We start from the raw sequence: 12,842 nt of genomic DNA, 5'->3' as shown, positions 1-12,842 counted from the left end.
CTGAAATTTACACGATTATTTGTCAAATCTGCAAACTGTAATACTGTTTGTAATACAGCTGTAATAATGATTTAAATAGAAAATCCACTTTTCATGTACTCTAATCATGAAAACAATGCTATATCAGGAATCCGTTCTGTCACTTTATCAAATACTCTAAGAAAAAATGTGATCTAAAGAATCGCTTGTACTCAATAAAGCTTACAATTCTTACTTTTAAAAGTGACAAATGGACACATTTTGAGCAAACTTTGTTAAACCTCATAGAAACAACAACAAAAAATTTAAGTGGTATATACTTTACACTGGAAGTTAGATAAAACAGTAAAATTTAATATGTTTTTAAAAAGACCTTTGTAGAAAAATAAATCTGCGAATAGCTCTAACTGGAGTAGCAAAAGGTAGTGAAGTGAAAAAGCAAAGGGAATAAAAAAGGATAAGCATAAGAAAAATACAAATACTACTTGCAAGGTAAATTCAAATCTAGAAAACAAAGGTAAACTTAAGGCAGTGCAAAGAAAAGGTTGGTGAATGCATATGTGCACAAACATCCTGAAACTTGCCTGGTAGGTAACAGCTGATTTGATATTACTTATAAGAAATAGTTAAGAGCAAAATGGAAGAAGCAGCATAATCTTCTACATATTAATTCTGTTTTTAAAAAATCTAGGGGGAAAAAAAAATACCAAGAAATGAGGTTGAATCAGTTGCAGGAACTTTCTTGTTTAAAAGAAAACACAAATATGCACCAAAAAAATGACCCCTGACAACTCAAAACCACAAAGGCCTAAAATTTTGTTATGGTGATTCTAACTACCAAAGCAAAGGAATTATACAAATCTACTTAATATAGCATAAATTGGTAACTAACTTTATGCAAACATTCAGTACTTTATTCATTATATTTAAATACAAACATTTGGTATTTTGTAGTCCTATATATTCTACAGACCACAGTTTCAAAGTGTAGGAGACAATAACTAAACAACCTTAAAATGCCTAGTCTCCATGAGAGAAATACCGAAATTAGAAATGCTCACAATATTTCTGATTATGCCAAGAAGTAAAAACTACTAAAATTAAACCCAGACAACCTAATGTAGATGACAGAAGAAGAAAAAGATTTAAAAGCTTTCTAAAAGCAGTGGTTTCATAGGATAAAAGGATTCAAAATTAGGTACCCGAGTAGACTGCTAGTATACAAAATAAAAAATAACATAGATTATCCAATGTGGGTGAATACTGGGATGTTTCATTATGACAGACTATTTACTTTAAAAAACAACAACAACAACAACTGTGTCCTTTACCCAGTAATTTATCTGAAAAGCATCACCTTCCCATTTGTAAGTAAATTCAAATTTTAAGTAAATGAATTAAATAAATATAAAGGGGTATTTGTATATCCAGTCTCTTTGTTTTGAAAAAAACTGAGTATGACACCTGTTGAGTAAAAATGATAAATTCAAAATCACTGCATAGATCCTTTGATAATTTTCATTTCTTAAGGAAAGAAACTACTTGAACCATTTTGTTCTTAACAGAGTCCTTTCCTTCTCAAGAACTTAAAATGCCTTAAAGGTGTTTTAGACTTGTCCAGAAGGAAGAGACTTTGTTGGTTACTTCCAATTACACAAGAAGGTTCAGGTCACTCTCAAATATTAACAGTAAAGGTAAATAAAGTATCGACACTTGTCATTCACACTAATTAGGTCCTCTCTTGAAACTCTGCTCTACAGCCAGAAGTCTCTGGACAGAAAGACAATCAACTGCACATAATATAGTACTTTGATTATAGAAATAATGCCATTTTATACAAATTACATTCCTGAAATTTTTATGTATTCTTCTGATGGACAGTTAAACTTCCAGCAATTTTAGGTGAAGAAAATAGGAATGGATATGTGCCAAGATTTAGCTATACAGATGTTTGAAAACTGCTTTTGATCGTTTTTTTCTTTAATAAAAATAATCTAAATGTACAACAGTACAGCAGAGTTAAAGAAATAGTGGAACATATTCCATCAAGAATACTATGCAGTTATTGAAAATGATGTTGCAGAAGAATAATATATTAAGTGGAAACTGTGGTTTATATATCAGCACGCAGCAAAATCCTTGTTAAATAAAGATACAAATATTAACCATGATTCTCTCTATATAGCAGTGTTACAGGTGATTTTTAATTTTCTTCTTCACATGTATCTGTGGGTTCTAAACCTCCTAAAAAACACAGGAATTATAAAATAATTATGTAGTTATACAATTTAAATATATTTATATAATTATTTTAAAATCCAGAAAAAAATAAACAGTATTTTAGAAACTTTCGGAAAAAAATAAGGTATTTCCAACTTTGAATGGATTGCACAGAGAAGTTAGAAGAAAACATACTTTTACTTTTCTGGAGCAAGGTTAATTCTTGTTCTTGAGCAAAGCTAATTCTTAAGAAGGGAAAATTTCTATAACATAGCTATTTTCAAATAGTAAGTACAAAAATGTATATTCGAAGTCTAGAAAGTAATTGTGGAATTTTTTAATACTTTCAATTAGTATGTCTCCTCTTTCCCTTTAGAAGACAGAAGTAAAGATCTGAAAACAATGCTTGAGAATCATAAACAATGAGAAAGCTGATAACAAAATTCAGATCTTTTAAGTACTCAATTTGTATCAGGATAGTCAATAAACATTACCTCTTAGGTCTTGTCTCTCCTGCTGTTAGCAATATTCAGCTTCAACATATAAGTGAGGCATTTTAAAAAACTCCAAGTGTGTTTCCTTATTACCAAAGTAGTTTATAAAAATCTAGTGATAATTCCCCTTGCTAGTAACTAAGCAACTTTGGTATTCATGTGAAATATGCATTAAGGCACTTAGTAACCTTCTCCAATAAAGCTCTGTAAACACAATTTGAGTTCTCCCTACCAGGTAACGTGTTGATATTAAATGATGATTAAATGAACATTTTTAATAGGAATAACATACTGGACCTCAGCTATTATCTTAAAATACTTTGTACACTTTTATTTTACTTTCTAATGGGTTTTTAAACCCTGTATAAATAGAACTGTTTTATCCCTTTTAGTTATGGCTGGATTATTATTAGCAGTAGGTATCACTTCCAAAGGCTAGGCTCTAATGCATTTGTACACTGAATATTACAGGTAATGAAGTTTAATACTTCAATAAATCTTGCTCAATATAGAGCTATAATTCAAGATTAGTAGCTTTATTACTTCCTAGCAATAAATCAGATAATACCATACAGGAATACTGAAAAGAGTTATCTTCTTGAAACCCAGGTTCATTACCAAATTAAATCATAGGAATGTTTAAAACTACATACATGCTTTAAAAAAAATCTGCTAAGAAGAAAGGAATTGGATCTCTAAATTGACTAAATATTTCAACTTTAAATCGACAAATTTCAAAAAATCAAAATCCACCAAAAGCCATATATTAAAGTTTAGTCACCAAATCTAAATAAATTGGTGCAAAATACTCTGAAATTATTCAATACCACTCTCCTCTTTGCTCTCAGTTTAACTGCCACCATACATTCAGATATACACATTCCACATATTATATTTAATAAAATACAACTTTAAGGGCTAGATGATTTCCCACCCCCATTTCTTTATCACCTTACCCCATTCTGTGCCATCCCCTGAACTCCGTGCTTCTCCAGCTCCTTCACCGTCCTCAGCAGACACTAAAAAATCAAATTCTTTCAGTGCTTCCTCAGTATCAGGATCATCGGTTAGGTCAGCAGCTAAACCTTCATTACCTATCTGTAAATGGAACATAAGCCAAGAATTACCTTTATGCTAAGTTGTGAAGGAGTCCTTTATGTTTTCACACAATTATCTTTACATTTGCACTCCCATTTTTAGATTAGATACAAAATTTTAGATTTTCCACATAGTTCACCAATCCCAAATTATACCCTAAATAAATGGTTGTCAACAGTGCTGTGTGAACACTGTTATAAAATGTGATGCAAGCAATGTGGTAATAAGAATGGTTAAAATCTTAATCTTCAAGTATGATGATTCTTACAAAGAACTTCTCTAATTACAATAGATTCACAGGTACCAAAAGACCCATGCACTAACTTACATTCTAACATGTTGTGTTGAATTGACCTCATTCACTGAGAACTGCACAGGCAGTCCGTAACATATAAGGATATGGCATAGTTAATAAGGACATTAATGCAAGTCAACAGCTGTGGTATTTATAGTAGTGCTTCCCAGAACAAAAAAAATAGGGAAGGATCAAAATCTCTATTCACCTATGCTCCACATATGAGTGTGTTATACACATGAAATTTGGCAGAAAGGTTGAAAACTGCTTTTATAGACTGGAAGCTTCTGAGAAACACTGGCATTTTTCCCATATTACTGTAAAATCTCAAAGAACCACAACAGAACCCATCAACTTTTTTTTTTAAAAAACATACTTGAAATACTGTACACTATTATGACAATTCACACATATTTCATTTAATCTACTTTTGCTCTTATAGCTAACCCGCATCAACACTAAAATACATAAACCTGTTTCTTAGGTTATGAGCAAAAGCAAATTTTTATTAATCCTTAACAAACAATAAGTGTTGACACGTACATTTACAATTCTTAGTTTACTCCCTCACCCAGGGTGGGAGTACCACCCCACTTCAGTTACAATTTACCACTTGTTTACTGTACAGGAAGAGAGAGACTTCAGCAGTGATTCTTAATTGTGACAGGAGTGGAAAGGATGTAACTTTTTAAAAAAAGTTTCAAATCACTGGACTAGTCCTATAAAAACAGACCCTTTCTTGCCATTTATAATACAGCAAATAATTTGTACTATGTGTAGGTAATTCAATAAGAACTGACTATATAAAACTTCCAAGTGACATAATAAATGATCACTCTCAATGTAACAAAAGACATCTTGAAATTTTCTATTCCAAATACATGACTACATACATTTTAGCTAATAAGAATAGAAAATTGAATTCTTACTTTGTGTTTATTTATCCGATGTTTGTCTTTTCCTTCTGGGATGCCTTCAATCATGTCATTTTCCTCTTCTTCATCGCTGTCATCAGCATTTTCTAAGAAATTGAATGTCTCAAGAACGTCACCAGAAGGCCTGTAAGAGAGGAAAAATGATGAACCAAAATATTCCAATGATTAATTCTAATATTTCTTTCTGTCTCCTATTTTAAAATAGTACTTGAAGGTAGTAGAGAGATTCAAATGAAAACTTACTTATAATGTATTATCTAAATATTCTACACAAAAATGTTTGAAAGATCATTTATGTTCTACAGTTAAAGTATCTATCAATAAAAGCAGTTGTTAAGTTTCTACAATGAAAATACTTTAAGTAATTGCTGCATCAAAATAAAAACCCTACAGTATTAGGCACTCAAGTGTGCTATTATTTCTCAAAATAAAGCCATTATGAGCAAGCAACTTAAACTCAGCATTTCTTATAGCTCTACAACCTCTTACAGCTTGGTGCAAATGTTTACGACTAAAACTGAACTTTATCGGGATGCTCAGATTTAAAGTTATGGTAAATCAGATATAGAACATTCCAATCCATTTTACAGATTTCCTTACCTAGAAAACAGGATTATTAAAATACTAAAGAAATACTTTCAGGACTTAACCTGGTGGTCCAGCAGTTAAGACTCGGTGGTCCCAATGCAGGGGGCCCGGGTTTGATCCCTGGCCAGGAAACTATTAGATCCCGCATGCCACAACTAACAGCTTGCGTGCCACAAGTAAAAGATTCCACATGCCACAACTAAGACCCGGCGCAGCCAAATAAATAAATAAATACTTAAGGGGGAAAAAGAAAAACTACTTAAAAAAAAAAACTTTGAAGTGTTTCAGAACCACTCATATAACAGGTAACAGTGATAATCTATTTTTATCTACTTACGAAGTCATTTTAAAACTATAATCTGAATTCCTCCTCTATGTACAAAAAAGGTTTTCAAATAGTTGTTTAAATGTCTAAAAACAGAGGCTGCAACAGAACGGTGAAAGCTTCAGCTGAACACAGACTCTCACAATGAAAGTCTCAACTCTTCCACTGACTTAGCTGCCTGAATTTGGTCAAGTCACTTAAACCTTTCGGCCTCAACTTCTTTACCTGTAAACTGGGGGGGTTAAACTAGATGACCTCAAATATCCTTACTAATACAAACAGTACATGGTAACAAAAAGAATAATAGTCTAAAAGTTAGGGTTTTTTCCCTCCCTGATTGGTTCTTAGTCCAAATTAAGGATATAATACAATTCAGACTATTTTTTTAAACATCTTTATTGATAATTGCTTTACAATGGTGTGTTAGTTTCTGCTTTATAACAAAGTGAATCAGCTATACATATACATATATCCCCATATCTCCTCCCTCTTGCATCTCCCTCCCACCCTCCCTATCCCACCCCTCTAGGTGGTCACAAAGCACCGAGCTGATCTCCCTGTGCTATGCAGCTGCTTCCCACTAGCTATCTATTTTACATTGGGTAGTATATATATATATGTCCATGCCACTCTCACTTCATCCCAGACATAGGGTTTTAATAGGTCTATTATACTCTGCCTAATCCAGCACATGGTTCAAGGACCTGTATCAACACTGAATGTAGAAAGAGATGTGTTTTTCAAGTGCAAATTAGTAAGAACAAACAAAAAACTACCACAATAACAAAACACATACTTTTCAGTTCAACATTAGTAATACGTCTCGCTATCTGGGGATTAAATGAAAGGCAAAGAAAATATTTGACAAAATTGGCACTTCAATGACAGAAAAATAAAAAATTTAAGACATGAGAGTTTTGTTTTGAACTTTGATAAAGTATTATTGTTCCTTGGATAGAAGTTCCTGTCTCTAAAGTGAGAACTCACGTTTCAGGTTTTAAAAACTGTATTTCATCACAACAATACACGTACAAGGTTTAAAAGTCAAACAGCACAATCAATAAAAGAAAGAACAGATGAATCAGACTTCCCAAAATTAAAAACTTTTGCTCTTTGAAAGACACTATAGAGAATTTAAAGAAAAGTCTACAGATTGGGACAAAATATTTGCAAGTCACACATTTAATGAACGACTATATAAAGAACACTTAAATCTCAACAATAACAAATAAAACGATGAAAAAATGGGGAAATTATTCAAACAGATCCTGTATCAAAAGATATGTGGATGGCATACACAGATGCTCAACATTAGTCTTTAGCAAAATGGAAATTAAAGCAACCATGGACTGTGAAGGGTCTGAGACTTTGCCCTACTTGCAAGCTACCATGCCGTTTCTCTTGAGATGTTTTCTTTTTAGCATTCACGATGATGGTCTTTGTATGGATTTTTTAAAATTAACTTTATAGTGTAACTGGGAGAAATCCTTTCAATGTGGAAACAAACATCCTTGGAAACACATTCTATAAATATATTCCAGAATTTTTTAAAATTACTCTTTAAAAAATTTTTTCAACACCAGTTTACCTGTTCTCTCTTTTTGAAACTCCTATTCAGATGTTGTCCCTCTTGGACTGATCTTTAGATTTTCCTCTCTGAAATTCCCCTTTTCTCTTTTCTGGGAGAGTCTTTTATCTCCCAAGTCTTACATGAAAATTATTTAAATCACACTTTTAAATTTCTATTAGGTCTTTTCTGATCTCTTACTGAACCTTATACAATAACATATTACTGTTTTATAGATGTATTATCTTCTCTCAGTCCTCTCAGAAGAGTAATTATAGTTTTGAAAGTCTTCTGCTCCCTCTTTTCTCTGAGTTCCTTTTTTATGTTTGGTTCCTTTGGTCTCCAATTTTCATATTAGAGTCTTTCCTTAACTGTTAATATTTAACAGTGAGGCACAGAAAAACTAATTGGATATATTGTGTACATGGGTGAGGCTTGTCAAAGTAGCTAGCTTCACTTCTGTATAACAACAGGGCAGAATCCCAGCCATTTCACTGGCAGATCCCAACTGTCAGATCATAAGGTCTTCTCTATTAATGTGATCATATTCCTGCCTGAAAGGGATTTAAGACCAGCTGCCAACATACCTGAAGCCAAGTAGAAGGAAACAGGGAATCTCACCGCTCAGCTAGAGATTTTCAGATAATCCTCCTGTTTTCAGTATAGTAGCCCACCCTACAGTTGCTTGTTTTCTTAAGAAATCAGAAATCACTGGAATTCACCAGAAAATATACCACCATTCTTTGGGATAGGGGAGGGGTGTTCAAGCGGCTACACAGGATTAAAGAGGGGGTTTAAGATTCTAACTGCCTCTTACATAAACTTGAAACTAATTCTCTATTAATAACCCCCTCTAAACCTGACTCCAGATGTACCTGATACCTCTAACTCCTTAGCTTTTGGAACTTTACTGGCATTTTGGGACTTGAATTGGCTTGTTCCTTTTCTTCTTTCCAGCTTCCAAAATTATTAAGTTCTCCCTATCTAATGGACAGTATATCCTCTCATTCTTTCTATATATTCAATTTTTTGTCCTTATGTGTCAATCAGTGTGTCTTAAAATGTCTTTAACTGATATTTTAACAGAGGTTCCAGAAGGCACACAAGTAAATCTGCCTTTAATCCACATGCTTAAGTGGACATCTACATCTATGGAATTTTATAATAATTTTTTTCTTTGCCAACTATTTCCTATCTTTTCTCATTCAATAAAAAGCAATCAACAGAATTTTTAAAATTATATATCCAGATGAAGGGAAAACAGAATGAAGAGTAAGGTTCGTAAGTAAAAGGGTAAAAAAGAGTCAGTGTTTTCTAGAGATAAGGGAAACCCACAAATATGGCAAGATTCCAAACAGTCAGAGTAAAAAGAAAGAGAGCAACTACTGGAGGTTCAAAGGTAAATCAGACCAATCACTAAGAAGCAGCACAGCTTTTCAGTTACAAGACCTATGAGAACTCTCTCCCCCAATGAATCCTTATAAGGTGGAGGCTGTGTGATATGATACACTATACACCCACAACATCCCCCTACAATAAACCAAAGAATAAACCAAGAAAGACAACAGTGACATTTACTCAGTAGAATCTAGTAAATATTACTCTTGATTGGGTCACATTTCAACTGGATAAGCAATATTTCATCACAGCTAACACTTATTATGTACCAAGCATTGTTCCAAATGCCTTACATTAATTCATTTCTTCTTCACATCAACCCTATCGTTACCATTTTACAAATGAGGAAACTGAGGCACAGGAAGGTAAAGTACCCTGCCCAAAGTCACAGCTAGTAAGCAGCAAAGTCCAGATTCAAACCCAGTCTGTCTTCAGAGTTCCCATTCTAAACCATTAAGCATACTGTCTCTAATAATATGATCTACAATTTACCATTCTTCTACTGTTGAACATGTAGACTGCTTCAAATTTTTTATTGTTATAAATGAGAATACGATAAACATCTTTTTGTTGACACCTCTATCAACATGTTAGGTCATTTTCGTATTTCTTAGGAATTTTCAAAGGCCCTGATCATAGCTGAACCATATACACCTACATTAGTACAGACTCGCAATATACAGCTATATTCATTAAGAAGGAAATCACATTGATTAAAAACAATTATTACCTAAATGTCTGTGGACGAATAAATGGATAAAGAAAATGTGGTAAATACATTCAATAATTATTCAGCCATAAAAAAGAAGGAAATCTTGTCATATGCTATGACACTGATGAACCTTGGGACATTATGTTAAGTGAAATAAGCCAGTCACACAAGGACAAATACTGTATTAATTCCACTTATATAAAGTATTCATATATTATATAAATATATATAAAGTATTTAAAGTAGTCACTTGTAGAAACAGAAAGTCAAATGGTGTTTGCCAGGGGCTGGGGGAAGGAGGAAATAGGGAGTTGCTATTCAATGGGTATGGCGTTTCAGTCATGAAAGATGAAAATGTTCTAGAGAAGTGCTCTACAATATTGTGCTTACAGTTAACAACACTGCACCGTACACTTAAAATTTAAGACAGATCTCATGTTATGTGTTTTTTACCACAACAGAAAAAAAAAACTATTAAACTCTTAATCTTGCAAAGGGAAGAAGCTTTACAAGGAGAAGATACAGTCTGTTGTGGATTTTTAATTCAGATTCAGGTGTGATATAGTAAACTGTGTTCTTCTAAAGTAGTTATAAATCCTAAGAACTACTTAGCCTGGTTAGCTGACAAGTTTAGTTTAAAATAACATAGTAATATCCTTGCTTTTTCTCTAAAGCTATGAAAGCTCTATGATTCCTGAAATCCAGAGTAAAGAAAACAAGGGCTCTGTTAGATGTCAAATTGTTTTTATTAAAGAGACCTTATTTCTCAGAAATAAAACCTATAAACTAAAGGCTTATGTTAACTTGAAAGTCTTTAAATAACTGCATGATGTCATAAAATGTATCTAAGGTATGAAACAATGCTAGTTTATAAACTGCACATATTATTAACTTCTTAAGCTCTACCCAAACTAATGAATTCATTTTGGTTTTTTCCACTCTCTTTTCTTTGTCGTTCCAACCTATGTAATTCAATGTAATATCTAATGGTAAAAAATAAAAAGAAAGTTCCATCTGCTTGACAGCTTGCATTTATCAAATCTGTACTATAATCAAAAGTGTATTTGGTAGACAGAAAACAAGTGTTAATGAGGATGTAGAGAAATTAGAATTCTTAAACATTTCTGATGGTAATGTAAAATAGTCCAGCCACTTTGGAAATGAGTTTGGAAATTCCTCAAAAAGGTAAACACAGAGTTACTGTATGACATAGCAATTCCACTCCTAGGTATAAACCCAAGAGACTTGAAAACATATGTCCACACCTGCGGACCAATGTTCAAAGTAGCATTATTCATTATTCCAAAATGTGGAACCAATCAACATGCCCATCAATTGGATAAGGAATGGATAAACAAAATGTGGTATATCCATAGAAAAGAATATTATTTGGCAATAAGAAGAAATGAATTACTGACATATGCTATAACATGGATGAATCTTAAAAATATTACACTAAGTAAAAGAAGCTACTCACAGAATAACCATTTACATAAAATATCTAGAATAGGCACATCTATAGATACAGAAAGTATATTAATGGTTGCCCAGGGTTGGTGAGTGGGAGGAATATGGGAAAGAATGGGGAGTGGCAGCTAATGAGTACGAGGTTTCTTTATGGAGTAATGAAAATTTTCAAAACTTAGATTGTGGTGATGGCTGAACAACTCTGTGACTATCTTAAAAACTATTAAACTCATATACTTCAAGTGGGTGCACTTTATGGTATGTGAACTCTATCAATAAAGACATTAAAATTTTAAAGTATATCTGGTAGCTTTCTGAGTCCAAACACAATGCAAAGCCTTGTTTCTTTAACACTAGTGTCTAAACAACCATTACTATTCTAATTATATAGTAGTATAATTTATTGAAAACACTCTAACAAAAATTTAAAAATCAAGACATTAAAATAACTCTGAACTACATGAAATCACCCTCTAATTTTAATTTTGCACCTATTTCAGAACTACAGTCATTCTCTTCGCATCAAAACTTAAGATAAATAAATCTTAAAAAAAATTTATTTATTTGGCTACACCGGGTCTTAGTTGCGGCACGCGGGGTCTTTATTGCCGCGTGCGAGATCTTCGTTGTGGCATGTGGGATCTAGTTCCTTGACCAGGGATAGAACCCAGGCCCCCTGCATTGGAAGCAGGAAGTCTTAACCACTGGACCACCAGGGAAGTCCCAAGATAAATAAATTTAATATATATTTTTAATAAATTTATTTTATTTTTGGCTGCGTTGGGTCTTCATTGCTGCATGCGGGCTTTCTCTAGTTGTGGCGAGCAGGGGCTACTCTTCGTTACGGTGCGTGGGCTTCTCATTGCGGTGCCTTCTCTTGTTGCAGAGCATGGGATCTAGGCATGTGGGCTTCAGTAGTTGTGGCACAGGGGCTCAGTAGTTGTGGCATACGGGCTTAGCTGCTCTGCGGCATGTGGGGTCTTCCCAGACCAGGGCTCGAACCCAGGTCCCCTGCACTGGGAGGTGGATTCTTAACCACCGTGCCACCAGGGAAGCCCCAAGATAAATAAATTTAAAAAGCACCTAAATAAAAAGTTTCTTTGTCCATGGTACCATTTGCAGGGCGGGGAGGAATCTTTAAATCTGAACTCTACATGCTTCGATAACTGTTAACAGCAATAACAAGAAGCTAAAGAAATTCACAATACCTGCTACATATACAATGTTAACCTATAAGTATAGGTCATACCTTTTGATTTCTTGTCCTTTTTGCTTAGGAGATTCACCTCCATTCAGGATCTGTTCTAAATTCTTTGTCTCTACTGATCCATTTGGTTCTGAATTAGATAGTCCAAGTAATGATCTTACCCGCTGAGACCGTACATCTAATATTGTATCTGTGTAACCTACTTCCTGAAGATATCTATAAGAGAAAATTAAAAATATTAAATCCCACATATTGTTAACACATGCAATCTTGTCAAATCAAAATCACATCAAAGAATTTTAGAAAAATCCATAATCCTATAAAATTTACTCTTCCTTTGTCTCAATAACTTTCTTCTCTCTAGTTCCAGTTCTACAAAAAAAAAAAAAAAAAGCCGATTACAAACCACAGTTTAATTTAAAAAGCATATAGATGGCTAACACTAATTAAGGGCCAATTATCCTGAAGCCTAAAAAGACCTAGAGCGTTAAAAAAACTTTTAGGAGTTGATGATATATATTACTTAAAAAAAAAAAATTCCAGAAAGTGGTAAAGGA

General features: G+C 33.3%; 1 protein-coding gene across 3 annotated transcripts in view; it reads right to left on the bottom strand.

Annotated features, from left to right (window-relative positions):
- The window catches only part of STRN3 (striatin 3), a 114,282-nt gene that overhangs the window by 32,941 nt on the left and 68,499 nt on the right, over positions 1-12,842 (bottom strand). For 2 of the 3 annotated variants that reach the window (XM_065900586.1, XM_065900595.1), the window contains exons 5-7: positions 12,328-12,501; positions 5,016-5,145; positions 3,650-3,791 (exon numbers count right to left, since the gene is read on the bottom strand). In XM_065900586.1, coding sequence (XP_065756658.1) covers positions 3,650-3,791; positions 5,016-5,145; positions 12,328-12,501 — 446 coding nt within the window. Of the gene's footprint in view, positions 1-3,649; positions 3,792-5,015; positions 5,146-9,192; positions 9,205-12,327; positions 12,502-12,842 lie in introns of all 3 variants that reach the window. The other variant, XM_065900605.1, reaches the window with a different exon arrangement.

Source organism: Phocoena phocoena, chromosome 2, assembly GCF_963924675.1.
Source record: "Phocoena phocoena chromosome 2, mPhoPho1.1, whole genome shotgun sequence".
In the NCBI taxonomy this organism is placed as follows: Eukaryota; Metazoa; Chordata; class Mammalia; order Artiodactyla; family Phocoenidae; genus Phocoena; species Phocoena phocoena.
The sequence above is the reverse complement of the archived record's forward strand: the minus strand, read 5'-3'. Positions and strand labels throughout refer to the sequence as shown.